Raw genomic sequence first — 20,351 nt, 5'->3', positions numbered from 1 at the left:
ATGACAGACATGTCCAGTCTTATTTTTATGGAGACTGGAAAAAGGTTTGTCCTGGGGTTGCTGGAACGTTGGCTTCTCTGGTACCGGTAGATAGAAGTCCTAGGTTTCCCTGTGGCAGGGCTATGGGCCAGCTGGATCGTGCAGAACACTGTGGGTGAGGGTGGGATTGTGTCTAGCCCTCCCCTCTGTCAGCACTATGCGTGGAGCAGTGAGTAAGAGCGCCGCAGGATACAGCTTCCTGGGCTGCAGTCCTGTCTTCATCAGTGCCCGGGACCAGAGGTCGCCGTTATTGATCCGTGTACTCAGCGCGCTGTTGACAGAGAAGTTTGGGGACTGTGAGGAGGCAGCAGCCTGTGAGGACTGAGAGGCACCAGGGAGCCAGACATGCATCACCCGGGGGTCCTGCTGCTGCTGCTGGGGGCACTGGCCCATATCACCCCCCGGGTAACTGCCCTGGACAGAGACTACTATGTGGCGGCTGTCACCGCTGACTGGGACTACAGCAATGGACGGGCTGACAGGTAATGACCCCCAGACTGATCAATTCTGTATGTATGATAGACACATAGATGATTGAGTGATTTATAGATAGATAATAGATATAGATAGATAGATAGATAGATAGATAGATAATAGATATACATAGATAGATAGATACTGTAGATAGATGATAGATGATAGATAGATAGATAGATAGATAGATAGATACTGTAGATAGATGATAGATAGATAGATAGATAGATAGATAGATAGATAGATAGATAGATAGATAATAGATATACATACATAGATAGATAGATAGATAGATAGATAGATAGATAGATAGATATAGAGAGATAGAGAGATAGAATGATGAAATGATAGATGATATATAGAGAGATAGATAATAGATAAGAAATAGATAAAAGATAGACATGATTATAGATGATCGATATAAGACAGACATGACATTATAGATATTAGATTTATATGAAATAGATATCAGACAGATAATGGGTAGATGATAGATTAGATAGATAGATAATAGATAGATAGATAATAGATAGACAGATATAAAAGATAGATAGATATGGATAGATAATAGATAGATAGATAGAATAGATAGATATAGATAGACAGATAGATAGATAGATAGATAGATATGGACAGATAGATAGATATGGATAGATAGATAATAGATATGGATAGACAGACAGATAGATAGACAGACAGACAGATAGATAGATAGATAATAGATATGGATAGACAGACAGATAGATAGACAGACAGATAGATAGATAGATAATGATATGAAGAATAAAATCCTTAATATTGTATTGTTCACATATTCTCTCCCTCTCTCTCTCTATATATATACACCCCAGCAATCTGAGAACGGGGGTCTCCCAGCCCCTGTGTGACTGATGAGTTAGTGCTCATCACTAGTGTATGATTACCGCAGGAGATAGCCGAGCCTTGTACTCATCAGTCCCATAGAAGGGGATGGAGCAGTGGTCACACATTCACACAGCGGACTCAGAGACCCAGGTCCCAGCAATCATACATTTATCAACTGTTGCCATAAACCAAGCCCATTACTGTATCACTCCTCCATCGTACTGTATACCGTTATATAACATTGGGACATACTCACCACAATGTAACGCCTGGTAGCAATCTCAGTCCCCTCAGAGATCCAGTGTGCGGCCAGCTGAGACTTCAGTGTCTATCTGCACATTGGTACAGACTGAAGATGGGTCTAGATTCCCTGCAGTCTAGGAAATTCCAGGGAACCCCAATGGTCCAGGAACCCTAACGTGGGGTGAATTTGGTCCCTGAATTGATAAGGGTACTTTCACACTTGTGATCCGGCAATCTGCATGCAAACGGAAAGCATTTATAGACGGATCCGGATGCAGATCCGTCTTACAAATGCATTGCAAGAACGGATCCGTTTGTCATACGGACAAACGGATCCATTTCTACCCGGATCTGGCATTCCGGCACTAATACATTCCTATGGAAAAAAATGCCGGATTCGGCATTCAGGCAAGTGTTCTGTTCTTTTTGGGCCAGGGAAAAAACCGTAGCATGCTGCGGTATTATCTCCATCCTGATCAGTCAAAAAGACTAAACTGAAGACATCCTGATGCATCCTGAACGGTTTGCTCTCCATTCAGAATGCATGGGGATGAAACTGATCAGATCTTTTCCGGTATAGAGCCCCTAGGACGGAACGCTATACCGGAAGAGAAAAACGCAAGTGTGAAAGTACCCTAAGCAGATTTACTTGCATAGTTTTCAGAGAAATAATTGTATGGATTGTCCCTTGAATGGGTTGTCCAGACCAGAGTGGAGAGCAGTGGAGAGAACATCTCTGGCTCTGAGGGACCTGGTACTTCTCTTCCTCTGTGGTGAAGCTGCAGGACAGTGGAGGATATCCCACATGTGACAGCTGATCGCTGAGGACTCCAGCAAAGAGACATCCTGTGAGCAGCTTATTTTTAAGAGACCTTTTTAATAAGTAGACATTTTCGAAAGCAGAGAAGTTCTTTAAAGGCGTTCTCTGGGCTTTCCGAACTGTTGAGGCAAGATGGTTTCCTTAGTGTGCTCCCCATTCACTTCAGGGGCCCTGTTCTGGAGATAGGAGGGGGTCCCAGAGGTGGGACCTGCACATGGCATATCCTAGTGATATGCCATCAATGTGTGAGATGAGCCGCACCCTTCGTACATTGTGCCTTTCTGAGTCAACAGGTTGCACTTGAGTCAGTAGGAAGAACTGCAGACATAAGCTTCGCCAGGAGACACGTAATTTAAAAAGGAAATGAGACCAAGCTGAAGAAGTACCGTAACACTTTATCAAATCAGTACAACTTTATCAGCACTCAATACTTTGTCTCAAAAACAAACGTTTTCATTGTAACAATTTTGGACACAGTAGATACAATGGATACAACACTTCATTGAATCTGATAACTCTTGTAGATTCATTAGTGATTAAAGAGGACCTTTCACTAGAATAAAACATCTAAACTAACTATACAGACATGTAGAGCTGCGCCCAGGGATCCCCCTGCACTTACTGTTATACCTGGGTGCTGCTCCGTTCTCCCGGTATAGCCTCCGGTATCTTTATATGTTAGCCTCCACCCAGGGGAACCTGCCGGCGTCTCCTTCTCCCATGCTGTAGCGCTGGCCAATCGCAGCGCTCAGCTCATAGCCTGAGACGCCGGCAGGTTCCACTGGGTGGAGCCTAACATATGAAGATACCGGAGGCTATACCGGGAGAACGCAGCGGTGCCCAGGTATAACAGTAAGTGCAGGGGGATCCCTGGGCGCCGCTCTACATGTCTGTATAGTTAGTTTAGATATTTTATTCTAGTGAAAGGTCCTCTTTAAGGCCCAAACAGGCTTGGTCACTAAGGGGTTAAATTATTAGGACCGACCACTAAGACATCCCCTATTTATATACTATATATATATATATATATATATATATATACATACATTATAGAGGGGAGCTCTAAGCCAGAGCAGAGAGCTGCCCAATCACAAGTCACATGGCTGCCCCTTACCCCAGTGATAACCGGAGGGAGAGTCAGTAGCCCGCTCTGCAGTGATTTGCAGATACCTGGCCAGTTTCATTTCAAGAAGTAGTTGTCATCTATCGTTAATGAGGTTTTCCAGGATTTACATATCAATGGACGGACTATCCTCAGCTCTTCTTAGGTCATGTGATGCCATGTTCAGCCGTTGTACGGCGCTGTGGTTGGTAAGCTGCGAGGAGGCATCCTCAAATAGCTGATCGCCGGGGGTGACGGGAGCCAGACCCCTGCCAATCTCATATCGATGACCTATTCTGAGGATAGCTCATCAGTATGTAAATCCTGGAGAACCCATGTCATCCTTTATGCTTTGATGACATTGGCTATACCAACTGGATGGAAAATCCTGGAGATGCAGAAGGGAAGCAGTGGGTCTGATTTATCTTTTTTCTCTGCCTGCTTTCAGCATCCACTTTTTTCAGAACTTGATTATTTAGGTCAAAATGTGTCACAAGTAGGGATAGATAGAAAGATAGATAAAGATAGAAAAAATAGGAGATAGATAAAGATAGATAGATATTAGATTGATGATCGATAGATGGATAATAGATGAAGACAGATAAATAGGTAGATAGATAGATAAATAGAAAAAGATAGGAAAAAATAGGAGATAGATAAAGATAGATAAAGATAGATAGATATTAGATTGATGACAGATGGATAATAGATAGATAGATGATTGATAAATAGATAGAAGGGGTGTAACTATAATTAATAGAGCAAAACAGCAAATTAGGGCTACTTTCACACTAGCGGCAAGGAACTTCGGCGGGTGAACAGCCTGCTGGATCCGTGCCGCTGCATGTTTGCCGTGCTGCTGCCAGAACTCCGGCCCGCCCTCATTATAGTCAATGGGGCCGGAGCGATAGTCCGGGGGCACGCGTGCACTAGCAGCAGCACGGATCCGACAGGCTGTTCACCCGCCGGAGTTCCTTGCCCAAGTGTGAAAGTAGCCTTAGATGGGCCCCACCACCTAGTGTAATAAAATGAAAACAGCAGCATTCAGTGGCGTAGGGATCGCCATAGCAACCATAGCAGTGGCTATGGGGCCCTACGCCACTGGGGGCCCGCCCGTCCGGACCGCATCATTTTTATTTTATTTTTTATACATCACAGCACTCACAGGCAGCCAGGGCCGACCGCCCGCCCAGTGTAGTGGGCGGGGCGCGGGCGGTCCAACATGAGGTAGGCCGGCGGATGCGGTGGAGGGGGCCGGAACGGGGGCGTAGCGGAGGCGGAGCCAGGCTGGCACCAGCGCCGCCCGCAGACCGCAGTGCAGGAAAGGAATGAATTTCCCCGCCCCCTCCACCGCCTGAGTCCGCCTCCTGAGTCCTCCCACCCAGTCCCTCTAGTTAGTAGGAGGCGGACTCAGGCGGTGGAGGGGGCTGGGCCAGGCCGGGGGGGGGGGGGGTTGTTACCTGTCCTGCTGTGGGGAGGAGGGACTGGGAGTGGGACTATGGAGGGAGACTGGTCCCGCCTAAAACCTACTACTCAGGCATGGGATCCAGCCGGTTCTCTCCGGTTCTGCCGAACCGTTTGTTAAAATTACAGGCGGTTCGCAGGACCGGTGAGAAGCAGGGATCCCGACCCGGTCCTGCAGCTGCGCCTGCACCAGTGGCGTAGCTATAGGGGTGGGGGCGGAGCGGAAGCCGAGAGGAGAGGCCCTGTGTGACGCGCACTGTGCAGGGCAGCTGGGCAGGCGAAGTGAGGAGGGGCCGGGGGAGCGGCTTCAGTTGAGGTGCGACGCAGGACTTAGTCACGTACCTCACTGTGACCTCCTGCGGCGGATCTCGCGAGATGACGCGATGACGCGGCGCGGGAAGGCACAGTGAGCGAGGCATTGGTGACCGCCTGTACCAGGATGCCACAAGCTGTGAAGGAGAGAGAGGTAAGTATTAATTATTTCTCCTAAGCAGGTGCCTACTCCACCTTCCCCTCATCCTGACCCAATGTTTAGATTCTTTTAGCCAAACAAGAGTTATGGATGGGGTTGATGACAATATTTAAGGTGGCCACACACAGGGAAACACATCTATTTTGCCCACAGAGTAAGAGCAGCTTTTTTAAGCGGTACTCCACTATGTAATGGCCCCCTCTTTATTATTAATATAATGGCCCCCTCTTTATTATTAATGTAATGGCCCCCTCTTTGTTATTAATGTAATGGCCCCCTCTTTATTATTAATATAATGGCCCCCTCTTTATTATTAATGTAATGGCTCCCTCTTTGTTATTAATGTAATGGCCCCCTCTTTGTTATTAAAGTGGGGGCCATTATATTAATAATAAAGAGGGGGCCATTATATTAATAAAAAAGAGGTGGTCATTATATTAATAATAAAGTGGGGGCCATTACATTAAAAATAAAGAGTGGGCCATTATAATAATAATAAAGAGGGGGCCATTATATTAATAATAAAGTGGGGGCCATTATATTAATAATAAAGAGGGGGCCATTATATTAATAATAAAGTGGGGGCCATTATATTAATAATAAAGTGGGGGCCATTACATTAAAAATAAAGAGTGGGCCATTATAATAATAACAAAGAGGGGGCCGTTACAGTAATAACAAAGAGGGGGCCGTTACAGTAATAACAAAGAGGGGGCCGTTACAGTAATAACAAAGAGGGGGCCGTTATATTAATAATAAAGAGGGGGCCATTATATTAATAATAAAGAGGGGGCCATTATATTATCAATAAAGAGGGGGCCATTATATTAATAAAAAAGAGGGGGTCATTATATTAATAATAAAGTGGGGGCCATTACATTAAAAATAAAGAGGGGGCCATTATATTAATAAAAAAGAGGGGGTCATTATATTAATAATAAAGAGTGGGCCATTATAATAATAATAAAGAGGGGGCCATTACAGTAATAACAAAGAGGGGGCCTAAGGCTTTTTAAAAGTTGAGTGGTATGTGTGTAGTGTATATATAGTGTATTTGTGTGTAGTGTATATATGGTGTATGTAAATATGTTGTGACTGTGTTGCATATATATGGTGTATGTATGTGTCATGACTCGTGACGCGCTGCGTATCCACCGCTGAGTAGGGAACCTGTTGTTAAAAATTTGAATCCCACCCCTGCTACTACTGCTGTCACTGGATGGCACAGAGGGGTGATGGCACCTACTTCTCCAGGCTGCCTGTGAGGACCAGACATCAGCTGTCTACAGGAAAGGTAAGTGTCTGTCTGTAGAAATAGTGTCTGTCTGTAGAAATAGGTGTATAACTACTTGAAAGTTCATGTGTATGTAATGTGTGTGTGTGTGTGTATATATATATATATATACACAGTATATATGTCCATATATGTGGTGAGTGCGTATGTGAGTCTGTCCATGTATGTGGTAAGTGCCTGTATGAGTGCGTCCATGTATGTAGTGAGTGCCTGTATGAGTGCGTCCATGTATGTAGTGAGTGCCTGTATTAGAGCGTCCATGTATGTGGTGAGTGTATGAGTGCCTCCATGTATGTGGTGAGTGCCTGTATACGTGCGTCCATGTATGTAGTGAGTTCCTGTATGAGTGCGTCCATTTATGTGGTGAGTGCGTGTATGAGTGCGTCCATGTATGTGGTGAGTGTATGAGTGCATCCATGTATGTGGTGAGTGCCTGTATGAGTGAGTCCATGTATGTTGTGAGTGCCTTTATGAGTGCGTCCATTCATGTGGTGAGTGCCTGTATGAGTGCGTCCATGTATGTGGTGAATGCGTGTATGAGTGCGTCCATGTATATGGTGAGTGCCTGTATGAGTGCGTCCATGTATGTGGTGAGTGCCTGTATAAGTGCGTCCATATATGTGGTGAGTGCCTGTATGAGTGCATCCATGTATGTGGTGAGTGCCTGTATGAGTGAGTCCATGTATGTGGTGAGTGTATGAGTGCATCCATGTATGTGGTGAGTGCCTGTATGAGTGCGTCCATGTATATGGTGAGTGCCTGTATGAGTGCGTCCATGTATATGGTGAGTACGTGTATGAGTGCGTCCATGTATGTGGTGAATGCATGTATGAGTGCATCCATGTATGTGGTGAGTGCCTGTATGAGTGAGTCCATGTATGTGGTGAGTGTATGAGTGCATCCATGTATGTGGTGAGTGCCTGTATGAGTGAGTCCATGTATGTGGTGAGTGCCTGTATGATCGGTCCATGTATGTGGTGAATGCGTGCATGAGTGCGTCCATGTATGTAGTGAGTGCGTGTATGAGTGCGTCCATGTATATGGTGAGTGCCTGTATGAGTGCGTCCATGTATATGGTGAGTGCCTGTATGAGTGCGTCCATGTATGTGCTGAATGCGTGCATGAGTGCGTCCATGTATGTAGTGAGTGCGTGTATGAGTGCGTCCATGTATGTGGTGAGTGCGTCCATGTATGTTGTGAATGCGTGTATGAGTGCGTCCATGTATGTAGTGAGTGCGTGTATGAGTGCGTCCATGTATGTGGTGAATGCGTGTATGAGTGCGTCCATGTATGTGGTGAGTGCGTCCATGTATGTGGCGAGTGTGTGTATGAGTGCGTCCATTAAGTTTGGGAGGGGCCCAGTACAAAAATTTGCTGTGGGGCCCAGTCAGTTCTAGCTACGCCCCTGGCAGCATTGGTAGCAATAATTACAGGTATATATAATAGCACAATATATATGAAACACACACAATAGCACAATATAGGGTGGTCGTAACCCCTGGATACAAGCAGTTTGTGTGATGGTAAAATGAATCCAGCAAAGGAGGCAATATGGACAATCACTACATTAGTAAGTGCCTTGTATTAACTTTGTCTACAGATGCAGCTGAGCTAATCTTGATTGTTAATGCATTAAATAAAAAATGACAAGATAAAGATAACTAACTTTTCCATGGATTTCAATGGTTTTTGTCACGAGATCAGGGAGGAGGTTAGCTTTTCCGTCTCCCTGGCTGTGACGCTCTCCGTTACGATTGGACAGCTCACAACCAGGGAGAAGGAGACGCCCATTGAGAAACAGCGCCATCTCCTCCTCCCTGTACCGATGGTATGAATTTACATACTAGGCGGGAAATCAGAACTGGGGGGAGGGGGGGCACAGCGGGTGAACGAAGCAGCGCATAGGAAGCATAGTAAGCGCTATAACATACCTTCAGTATGCCCCACACAACCAGCCAGTTATATGATAATGTCAGGACCGGTGAAAGGATATTTCAATGCAACCCAGCCTTAATTAACTGTGGTGGTTGGTGAGAGGCCTATGGCCAGTGGTGGTGCCCATGACTGTCATTGCTAAATGCCCCAGACCTCTCCTGTACTGGTTAGTAGATGACACTGAGGTATGAAAACTTCTGTTCCTGACACTCTGAAAGCAGCAGTAATGTGATGATGGGTTTCTTCAGAAGGTGGTTTGGTTTTGTCAGTTTCATGACCCAGGACTGAACTTTAGTCATAGCCGGTAAATGGAGCTTGGGCGTTATACACGTAAATCAGTCATTTCAAGCAGGTTGTGTAATTGTAGTTTGATGGAAAAGTCAATTACTTTAAAGGGAACCTGTCACCGGGATTTGTGTATAGAGGACATAGGTTGCTAGATGGCCACTAGCACATCCGCAATACCCAGTCCCCATAGCTCTGTGTGCTTTTATTGTGTAAAAATAACCAATTTGATACATATGCAAATTAACCTGAGATGAGTCCTGTCCCTGAGATAAGTCACATACAGGACTCATCTCAGGTTAATTTGCACATGTATCAAATCAGTTTTTATACACAATAAAAGCACACAGAGCTATGGGGACTGGGTATTGCAGATGTGCTAGCGGCCATCTATCAGCCCATGCCCTCAGCTCTATAAACAAAATCCCGGTGACAGGTTCCCTTTAAGTTCAAAACTCAAAGTTTCTTGGTAACTTCTGCCATCAGCATGAAGCTGGCAGTGTCTGACATAAGAGGATGTGACTGAATCTTTATGGTGCTTATCCAGCTCTTGCCGCTTCCACCTTCCTGTTTCCTGATCCGTTTCTTTTTCAGCTTGTCTTCTTCTCTGTTCATTGCTTGACCTTGGATTCTGTGTGAGATATGATCAGGATGTGATCAGGGTAGACAGACCAAAGCAAATAAAGATAACAGACATACAGCGCTGATTTAGCATGTCTTCACTTCAGAATCACAAGATGGGGCTTTTACTATACAATTTAAGCTAGTTTTACACTAGTGGTAAATTCTTCTACCAGGCTCCTCTGACAGAGGAACAGCCTGTCGGAAGACATCATATCCGGCATGGCTGGAAAAGGCCGGAGCACTATTAGGCTCATTGACTATCGTGGGACTCGTGGGTATCCAGCCTGTTTTAGGGATGAGTGCAAGTGGTGTTTTTTCTCTGGCTGAATCCGGCGCTATACCAGATACAATGTCTGCCTGCAGGCAGTTCCTCTGCCAGAACAGCCTGCCGGAAGATTTTACCGCTAGTGTTTTGATCCAAATTTATTCATGGCGAATCGCATTAAAAAAGGCTATTTCCTGGCTGCAGAGAGCCTTTATAGTGGTGTAGAATACTGTACCTTGCAGTAACACACATAGGGAGTCTGCTGTGGTAGTGAAATAATACTGCGAGTCCGTATGACATGCAGATGACAGGCATCGCTCTTATAATTACTGCAGACTTCACTTATTTGAGCAGTTATGGGGCAAAACTGACCAAATAACTCAAGTGTGAACTCAGTCTTACCGGTCAATGTTAGCGTCAAGAAGAAGCGCACTCCTTTAACGCCGTCGGCAGCTGATTCCACATAGATGTCTACAGAACCTGTTCTAATAAACGTTTATACAAGTAGAGCCCCCCGACAGAGTGGAGAGGGTGTCAGCAGTAAGTTTGTGTTGACGTTACTGGATATTTTGCCCTTCCTCTGATCCGTCAGAACAATAACCCCCAAAAAACGGATCCTGTCTATGAAGCATTCGCCTTCACTCGGTCAGCATTTGGTCAGTAATCCATCAGTATTGCTAAAGGCAAAAAACACAGTAGTGGATCCAAAACAGACATGACACGTGAATGGAATATTTGCATTTCTTCTGTGTTTTTTACCCAATCTTGCTTTTGGCTACCAAATCGCAAGCCAATTCCGAAGCAAAATAGGGACTATGTTATGCAGGCCTTACAGATGTTACATAGATTGGATTCATTGTGCGTATAATTTTTCCTTCCTTCTGGCAGATCAGAAGGGTCAAATAAATGATGATGTCAGCCAGGCTTAAAGGTAAAATAGTGGCCCAGTCATGAAGTGGGGAGGGTGGGAACAGCATGAGAAGTCCGATTGGACCTATGGTGAGGTGGAAGCAGCATGAGGAGACCACAGAGTGGCCCAATGACAGAGTCTGGAGGTGGCAGCAGCATCAGGAGGAGGCCACAGGGTGGCACAATGACAGTGTGGAGGTGGTGGCAGCATCAGGAGGCCACAGAGTGGCACAATGACAGTGTGGAGGTGGCGGCAGCATCAGGAGGAGGCCGCAGTGTGACACAATGACAGTGTGGAGGTGGCAGCAGTAGCAGCAGCATGAGGAGACCACAGAGTGGCACAATGACAGAGTGTGGAGGTGGCGGCAGCAGCATCAGGAGGAGGCCACAGGGTGGCACAATGAGAGTGTGAATGTGGCAGCAGCAGCATCACAAGGCCACAGAGTGGCAAGGTGACATAGTGTGGAGGTTGCAGCAGCATCAGGAGACCACAGAGTGGCAAGGTGACATAGTGTTGAGGTGACAGCAGCATCAGGAGACCACAGAGTGGCAAGGTGACATAGTGTGGAGGTGGCAGCAGCATCAGGAGACCACAGAGTGTCAAGGTGACATAGTTTGGAGGTGGCAGTAGCATCAGGAGACCACAGAATGGCAAGGTGACATAGTGTGGAGGTGGTAGCAGCATCAGGAGACCACAGAGTGACCCGTTGACAGAGTAGGGAGGTGGGTGGCAATAACAGTACCAGCTGAAGATGGTGGGTGAAAGAAGGAGCACTTGGCATCAGATATGTGGCCTCAGGCGGGTGGCAGCATCAGAATAGTAGCTGAGGCAGGTAGCCAAAAGAAATCGGTGTCTTTTGTCAAAGTGTTGGTGTGGCACCATGAATGATCTAATCTGATGCTCGGTGGAAATCCTGGCTGATCCACGCCTGATACATCATGACAAAGGCCACTCTCTCCACATTTTCCGTGGACGGGCGAGTTCTTGGGGTAACTATGGCCCCTGCCGCACTAAACACCCTCTATGATGCCGCACTACTGGCCAAGCAGGACAGCTTTTCCAAGGCAAACTCTGCCAGTTGCAGCCACAAATCAAGTTTGGCTGCCCAGCAGTACAGCAGATCTTCAATGTGGGGTGGCAGGGTGCTGTCCAAGTATGCCACCACCTGCTGGTTCAGGTCCTGCTCCAGGTCTAGCTGCTGCTAGTGAGTAGTTTCTTCACTAGGTGGGTGAATAAAACAGCTCATAAGCCACTCTAGACTCAAGTTTCTGCTGATGGAGCTGGAGCTCCACAGTAGCCATGGCAGAGGAACGTGAGCACAGAGGGCCCCCCGATCAGACCTGCGAGAGGATGGATGATGGCACAGATAGACAGCGGCCAACTTACTACATAGGATGTCTCTATAGTGGTTCAGTTTGTCCTCCCTCTCAGCGGGTGTAAAAACGGCCCCCATTTTGGACCGGTAGCGAGGGTCCAACAAGGTGGCGAGCCAGAAGTCATCCCACTGCCGAATTGCGACAATTCGGCTGTCACTACGCAAGCGGGTGAGCATGCATCGGGCCATTTCTACAAGTGACTCGGAGGGACTCCCTGCCTCCATCTCCACTGCATACTGCCACGGTGTGTCTGGGTCCTCTGCCTCGTCTTCCCCATCGCCCTGTATCTCCTCTGGCTGCTCCTGCTCCTCCTCTCCTGTCACATGTGTAGAAAAAACACCCATTTCGCTACACATTGCTTGTGCTCCAATGTCCTCCTCCTCCTCCAGTTCAGCCCCCACAGGGCTCATGTGGCTGTGAGATCTAGGCGCCACGTCTAAAGTCCCCTGACCAGCCAGATTTACCAGCATCTGTTCCAGGACATGAAGCAGTGGAATTACGTTGTTCATCCCCTAGTCCTGTCGACTGACAAATAACGTGGCCTCCTCAAAGGGCCTGAGCAAACGGCAGGTGTCACGCATGAACTGCCACTGGCTGACATCGAAGTTACACAGGGGAGTACTCCTGTCCGCTTGGATCATCAAGAAATCGTTTATGGCCTTTCTCTGTTCGTATAGTCTGTCCAACATATGGAGGGTTGAATTCCAACGGGTGGAATCGTTGCATATCAACCTATGTTGGGGGTTGCTGTTCTGCCGCTGCAGCTCAAGGAGGGTGTGCTTCGCTGTGTACAAGTGGTTGAAGTGCATTCAAAGTTTCCTGGCCATTTTTAGGATGTCTTGCAGATGGGTGGAGGACTTCATTAACCGCTTAACAACCAGATTGAACACGTGTGCCATGCAGGGCTCATGGCTTAGCCCTCCTTGACGCAACACTGACACCACATTCATCCCGTTGTTGGTCACCATGGTTCGAATTTTGAGTTGTCATGAAGAAAGCCAGGATTCGATTTCTTGATGAATAACACAGAGCAGTTCCTCCCCTGTGTGACTCACTTCGCCCAGGCAAATGAGGTGCAGAACAGCGTGACACCGCCATGCCCTGCACATGTGGTATGCTGGAGGGGCACTGTGAATTGTCCCTGCAGTGGAGGCTGAGGACATGGTGGAGGATGAGGAGGCAGAGGTGGACATTGTCGCAGGACCAACAGCGTGAGAACGTGGAGACAGAAGCTGCGTCACCTGGCCTAGTTGCTGGTGTGCCTATACAGGAACCACATTCACCCAGTGGGCCATAAAAGACATTTATTGTCCCTGACCGTAGTTACAGCTCCACACGTCGGCTCTGCCATGCACTTTGGCAGACACCGACAGGCTCAAGGACTGGCCCACCTTCTGTACTACATACCTGTGCAGGGCTGGTACTGCCTTTTTGGCAAAGAAATGATGGCTTGGGACTCTCCACCTTGGCTCGGCACAAGCCATCGGTTCTCTGAAAGGTGCAGAGTCTACCACTTGGAAAGGGAGGGACTGCAGCACCAGCAACTTGGCCTGGAGCACATTCAGCTTCTGTACCGTTGGATGAGTGCACGCATACTGTTGTCTTTTGGCAACCGCTTCAGTGATAGATTGCTGACAGAATGACTGGGTAGGAGGAGGAGCAGGAGCATCAGGACTAGCAGATGATGGGAAGGACAGACAGCTCCCTTCGGCTGAGGTGGTGGAGCTTTGACTGCCTGAAATCGGGTGATATAGTGGTTGCTGCGGCACCACATCGGAGCCACAGTTCTCCCAGGCCACTTTATGGTGACGCGGAATATGTTGATGCAGGGCCATGGTGCCAACATTGGCACCTGGCCACACTTCACCTTCTGCCCACACATTCTACAAATGGCCATGTTCACCTCCTCCGGCGGCTTAACAAAAAAATGCCACACCGCCGAGTAGGTGATTTTACCCCCAACACTCCGCACTGACTGACTGCTACCGCCACTGCTTCTGTGAACCCCTGCACCACTACTTTCCAGGCAGGTAGGCTCCTGCGAAGCAGGTGGTCTACCCCGGGCATGTTTGGCTCCAAACCTCCCACTGCTGCCACCCTGCTGACTCCCGGCCATGCTAGTGACTTGCTGGCTTCGCCGCTGCCTCACGGGCAAGCTGACACCCTCTTCTCCCGTTGATGATGATGCCCCTAATTCACCCGGCCCCCAAGTGCGATCAGCTACATCATCATCATCGAGTACTGTCTGCACATCACTGATGTCCTCCTCAACGGTCTCTGGGTCAGGAGCCTGACCACTCGCGACACCAGCTCCCACGCCACTCTCCTCATCACTACTTGCCTGCCTACAGGAGGAAGTGGCGGGCGTCTCCTCCACATCTTGGCTGTCCAGTAACTGCTGACTGTCCTCTAGTAACTTATCCTCGCTGTATAGTGGAGCTGAGTAGCATATAATACTTCTCTGGCTAAGGGAACAGAAAAGGACAGTGGCAGGTTGAGCACAGGGCCTGCTCCCGGGCCCTGCCAACTAAGGGTTGTTTCTGACGAACCCACCGACTCTTAACTGGGGGTGTCTGATGTCACTTGGGACGAAGTGGATGACCGAGTCAACCATTCAAGAACCGCTGGGTTGCTGGTCAAGAGACGACCGCTAGATGACACCGGGAGCTCAGGCCTCTCGCTTTGACTCCTGCTGCCACGCCCTGTTACTCTGCTGCGACCTGTGCCTGCGCCAGAAACTTTTAGGCCTCTGCCACTCCCCTGTGCAGGGCCTGGAATTTCTCTGTGTGACATACTGTTAGATCAAATAAATAAATAAAAAGGAAATTAAAACACCCCCAAAAAGTCTGTTATTTTCTCACTTCACCACACAACAGGTAATAAGCCCTTTTATTTTTTTCCCACTAATACACACCAAAAAGGGCTTTAGAATATATAACTGCACCACTGAACGGCAAATAGGCCCTTATTGTTTTTCCACTTATACACGCCACAAAAGGCTTTAGAACATATAACTGCACCTCTGAACGGCAAATATATATTTTTTTTGCCACTAAAACACGCCAAAAAGGGCTTTAGAATATATAACTGCACCACTGAAGGGCAAATAGGCCCTTATTGTTTTTCCACTTATACACGCCACAAAAGGCTTAAGAACATATAACTGCACCGTTGAACGGCAAATATATATTTTTTTGCCAATAATACACACCAAAAAGAGCTGTTATTTTCTCACTTCACCACACAACAGCTAATTTGTTTTGTGCCACTAATACATGCCAAAAAGGGCTTTAGAACATATAACTGCACTGCTGAAAGGCAAATAATATACCGCATTTTTCGCCCTATAAGACGCACCGGCCCATAAGAATCACCTAGGTTTTTGGGGAGGAAAATAAGAAAAAAATTTTTTTTTTTACCAAAAGGTGTGCTTTTGGTGGGTTTGGAACTAATGGTGGTCTGTGGATGGCACTATTACTGGGGATCTGTGGATGGCACTGTTATGGGGGGATCTGTGAAGGACACTGTTATGGGGGGATCTGGGGATGGCACTGCTATGGGGGATTTGTGGATGATGCACTATTATGGGGGATCTGTGGAGGACGCACTGTTATGGGGGGATCTGTAGATGACGCACTGTTATGGGGCGATCTGTGACAGACACTGTTATGGGGGGGGGGATCTGTGGCTGGCACTGTTACAGGGGGGATCTGTGGCTGGCACTGTTGCAGGGGGGATCTGTGGATGGTACTGTTACAGGGGGGATCTGTGGGTGGCACTGTTACAGGGGGGATCTGTGGGTGGCACTGTTACAGGGGGATCTCTGGGTGGCACTGTTATGGGGGATCTCTGGGTGGCACTGTTATATATGTGCCATCCACAGACCCCCCCAGCCCATAACAATGCCATCCACAGACCCCCCAACCCCTTAAAGGGAACCTGTCATCTCTACTATGCTACCCTCACTGATCGCTTCGAAATGTTCATTGTGTTACCCTAAACATATAAATTACACTTTTAATTTCATTTGCAGACAAATTCAATAAGTATTAAGCATTTTTGTACTTCCCGCCTTTTATGCAAATTAACATAAAAGAGTCATATCTTACTTGTGTGACCAGAGAAGTCATATTTTCAAGCTCTGACTCATCTCAGGTTAATTTGCATATGTATCAAATCGTTTTTTTTACACAATAAAAGCACACAGAGCTATGGGGACTGGGTATTGCGGATGTGCTAGTGGCCATCTAGCAACCTGTGTCCTCAGCTCTATATACAAAATCCAGGTGACAGGTTCCCTTTAACAGTGCCATCCACAGATGTTCCCCATAAAACTGTCATCCACAGAATCCCCCGCCGCTCCAGTGCTGTAGTATACAAATATAAAATGTCTCATTCAATTAAAAGTGATTACACATGCCCCCTCACTCCTAATATTACCGTACATCCTAACAGCTTCTGTACAACGCAGGCAGGCCGGGCGGCCGGCCGGCGTGTCACTCACTGACGTCACTTGCCTGTGCCGCCTGCTTCATTCATAAAGTAGGCGGCGCAGGCACGTGATATCAGGGAGTTACGCTGCCGCCCGGCCTGCCTGCATTCTACAGAAGCAGTTAGGATGTACGGTAATATTAGGAGTGTGGGGGCATGTTTAATAACTATTAATTGAATGAGACATTTTATATTTGTATAGTGCAGCACTGGAGCGGCGGGGCCGGACTACAGGGACTGCACCTCCCCGCCGCAATTGCCAGCCCCCAGCTCCTCCTCCCAGTCCCTCCCCGCTCTCGCATACATCGCAGCCAGCGATGTCAAAATGGCAGCATTTCCCCCATAAGATGCAGGGGCATTTTCCCCCTATTTTTTTGGGGGGGGAGTGCATCTTATGGGGCGAAAAATACGGTATATTTTTTTGCCACTAATACACACCAAAAAGGGATTTAGAATATATACCTGCACTGCTGAATGGTAAATAGGCCCTTATTTTTTTTCCACTTATACACCATAAAAGGCTTTAGAGCATATAACTGCACCGCTGAACGGCAAATAATATATATTTTTTGCCACTAATACACTCCAAAAAGGGCTTAACTGCACTGCTGAACGGCAAATATATATATTTTTGCCACTAATACACACCAAAAAGGGCTGTACTTTTCTCACTTCACCACACAACGGCTAATAAGCCCTTTTTTCCCACTAATACAAGCCAAAAAATGCTTTACAACATATAACTTCACCGCACAAGGGCAAATAAGACATAGAAATAAACCCTGTTAATGGCTGTATCAAGCAGCACTTGCACGCCAATAACAAGAACGGTTTGCTGGAATTGCAGAGCTGTATGATGGCAATTTGGATCCGCAGTCAGTGCAGCAAGGTGTAATAGGATTGTTCTTATTACCCAGGCTGTAAACTCTACTGAACCATGTTTTGCTTCAATACTGTGGAATGATTCCTCCATATCCTTTCCCTGAACTTCTATACAGCAAAATAAAAGTTTTAAAGTCTTTCCTAGCACTGTCCCTAGCGCCTGCTGACGTCTCTCCCTGCACTAAGTACAGTGGAAAATGGCTGAGGCTATTTATAGGGCTGTGACATCACACGGCTGGCTGGCTGCTGATTGGCTGCATGCATGGCATTGTGGGTGATCCCTCGTTCCCAGAGTTCCTTGCTCCATGTCCTACCACGTGCAGCAGCCATTTTAGGAAAAAGATTTGTGTGTGTAGACAGCCATCTGACCATTCATTGGTCAAAAAATCTGTCAGTTAATCAGTTGGTGCAATACAGGTCTTAGTAAGGTTCTCAAGAATCATCTTGGGGGCTTAAATAGTATATTAAGTAATTAGTTTTATGCTCGGAGTAGTGGTCTGGGCTCCTTGTCTACAGGGCTGCTCATGTGTAACTGTGGATGGTGGTCTGGGATTGGGGTGACAGGTTCCCTTTAAAATATAACATTTAATGGTGGCACAATCTCTTTAAATGGATGAGGACATCCAATAGACAGAAATTCACAGGAGGAGATATTTTTTAAGGAATTTTGTGACACTTGAATAGGATAGGTTATCGGTGTCAGATCGGTGGGGCTCTGACACCTGGCACCCCCCGCTAGTCAGCTGTCTCAGGGCTGGAAATTATAGAGTGGATGGAGCTGGAAAGCCAAGGTTCTATCCACCGTGGTGCCGTGCCGGGGTCCTGCAGTTCAGATCCCATTCAAATGAGTGAGAGCTGAGCTGCAGTACTCTGGTGCTGGAAACTACACAACGGAGAGAGTCCCCCTTTCGCTTTGTGGTTTCTGGCATCAGCAACTGCTTGAGGCAGACCCCCATTTCATCTGATATTAATGAATCGGTCATCGGTGTTTAGGTGCCGGAAAACCCCTTTAAATTACAGTGCATGCAGTATATTCTGCTCCAATGTATCAGTTTAGGCAATGCAACGTGCTAGTCTGCAGGGGTAGAACACGTGAGGTTCACGGCGGGCTGAAGTGCACAAACAGTTCATCAGTTACTCACGGTTTAGCAGACGCCTCTCTGGGCCAGCAGTGCAGTGAAGGGGAGAACAGGACTGGATTCTCCGGGGCACACTCTATTACAGGGGACACCGGCCAGGTGGTGATTGAGGTGCCCTTGATGGTGATTGGGTTTCTGAGTGCTTGTGCGGCTGGGCTCCTGACTTAGGTAGTGTCATGACGCCAGCACCTTGATGGTGCAAAATGTTAAGAGAGTAGTAGTAGTATGAGGTTAGAAGAATGAGGCAGGTTTGAATCCAACTGAGAACTTTACTTTAACCAGGTATTTGATAACAGTTTACATCCAGTAATAAAAAACTGTCTCTGATACACATGCATGTTGGATGTGATGAGTCCCAGTAACAGGGTGTGCTGGTAGTAATGTGTCAGTCTAGGGTAGTTAGTTAGATACTCAATGATATTCAGCTCCTTGCCTTGCTTCAGTCTCAGTTGAGGTAGTTCAAGTCTTTATCTTCTACACACAAGTGATGCAACTGAAATCTTATCTGAATAACGGTGAGGCTGCCAGAAGCTAATAAGTCCTTCACCTAGATACAAAGGAGCCTAGAGCCTAGAATAATGGCTTTGTCCTTCCTTTGTCTTTATCCAACAATAAACTTGACCAAAATTCACTTGCTACTCCGGAAAAGTGAATGGTAGAATATAGACTTTCCTTCTGCCTATCTTCCTGGCTTGATACTGAGATCCACGATGGCTCCTCTGGGCCGTGGAGCCCAAGAGAGAGAGCTGAGAGGAGAGGGGACCTCTCCTTCCCCCTAGCTCCTCACTCTATCTCCTTTTGCTTCTCTCACCAACTCCCAACTCCCTAACTAGGCCTGAACTACAGTATACAGTCAGGTCCATAAATGGACCACAATGGATTTGAAATGAATCAAACAATATGTGCTTTAACTGCAGACTGTCAGCTTTAATGTGAGGGTATTTACATAAAAATTGCATATGTGCCTCCCACTTGATAAGGGCCCAAAAGTAAGGGTACAATTAGCTTCTCAACTGTTCCATGGCAAGGTGTGTGTTATTCCCTCATTATCCCAATTACAATGAGCATATAAAAGGTCCAGAGTTCATTTCAAGTGTGCTATTTGCATTTGGAATCTGTTGCTGTCAACTCTCAAGATGAGATCCAAAGAGCTGTCACTATCAGTGAAGCTAGCCATCATTAGGCTGAAAAAACAAAACAAACTCATCAGAGAGATAGCAAAAACATTAGGCGTGGCCAAAACAACTGTTTGGAACATTGTTAAAAAGAAGGAACACACCGGTGAGCTCAGCAACACCAAAAAACCCGAAAGACTACGGAAAACAACTGGGGTGGATAACTGAAGAATTCTTTCCCTGGTGAAGAAAACACCCTTCACAATAGTTGGCCAGATTAAGAACACTCTCCAGGAGGTAGGTGTATGTGTGTCAAAGTCAACAATCAAGAGAAGAATTCACCAGAGTGATTACAGAGGGTTCACCACAAGATGTAAACCATTGGTGAGCCTCAAAAACAGGAAGGCCAGATTAGTTTGCCAAACAACATCTAAAAAAGCCTTCACAGTTCTGGAACAACATCCTATGGACAGATGAGACCAAGATCAACTTGTACCAGAGTGATGGGAAGAGAAGAATATGGAGAAGGAAAGGAACTGCTCATGATCCTAAGCATA

At 46.8% G+C, this 20,351-nt stretch overlaps 1 protein-coding gene across 1 annotated transcript in view; it reads left to right on the top strand.

The window, feature by feature from the left end:
- Positions 1-211: 211 nt before the first annotated feature.
- F5 (coagulation factor V) overlaps positions 212-20,351 on the top strand; it is a 170,906-nt gene continuing 150,766 nt past the window's right edge. The window contains exon 1 of the mRNA XM_044283579.1: positions 212-521. Coding sequence (XP_044139514.1) covers positions 385-521 — 137 coding nt within the window. The 5' untranslated portion in view covers positions 212-384. The remainder of the gene's footprint in view (positions 522-20,351) is intronic.

The sequence above is a fragment of the Bufo gargarizans genome, chromosome 3 (assembly GCF_014858855.1).
Source record: "Bufo gargarizans isolate SCDJY-AF-19 chromosome 3, ASM1485885v1, whole genome shotgun sequence".
Taxonomy (NCBI): domain Eukaryota; kingdom Metazoa; phylum Chordata; class Amphibia; order Anura; family Bufonidae; genus Bufo; species Bufo gargarizans.
Note: the sequence above shows the minus strand (reverse complement) of the source record. Positions and strands in the feature narration are given on the sequence as shown.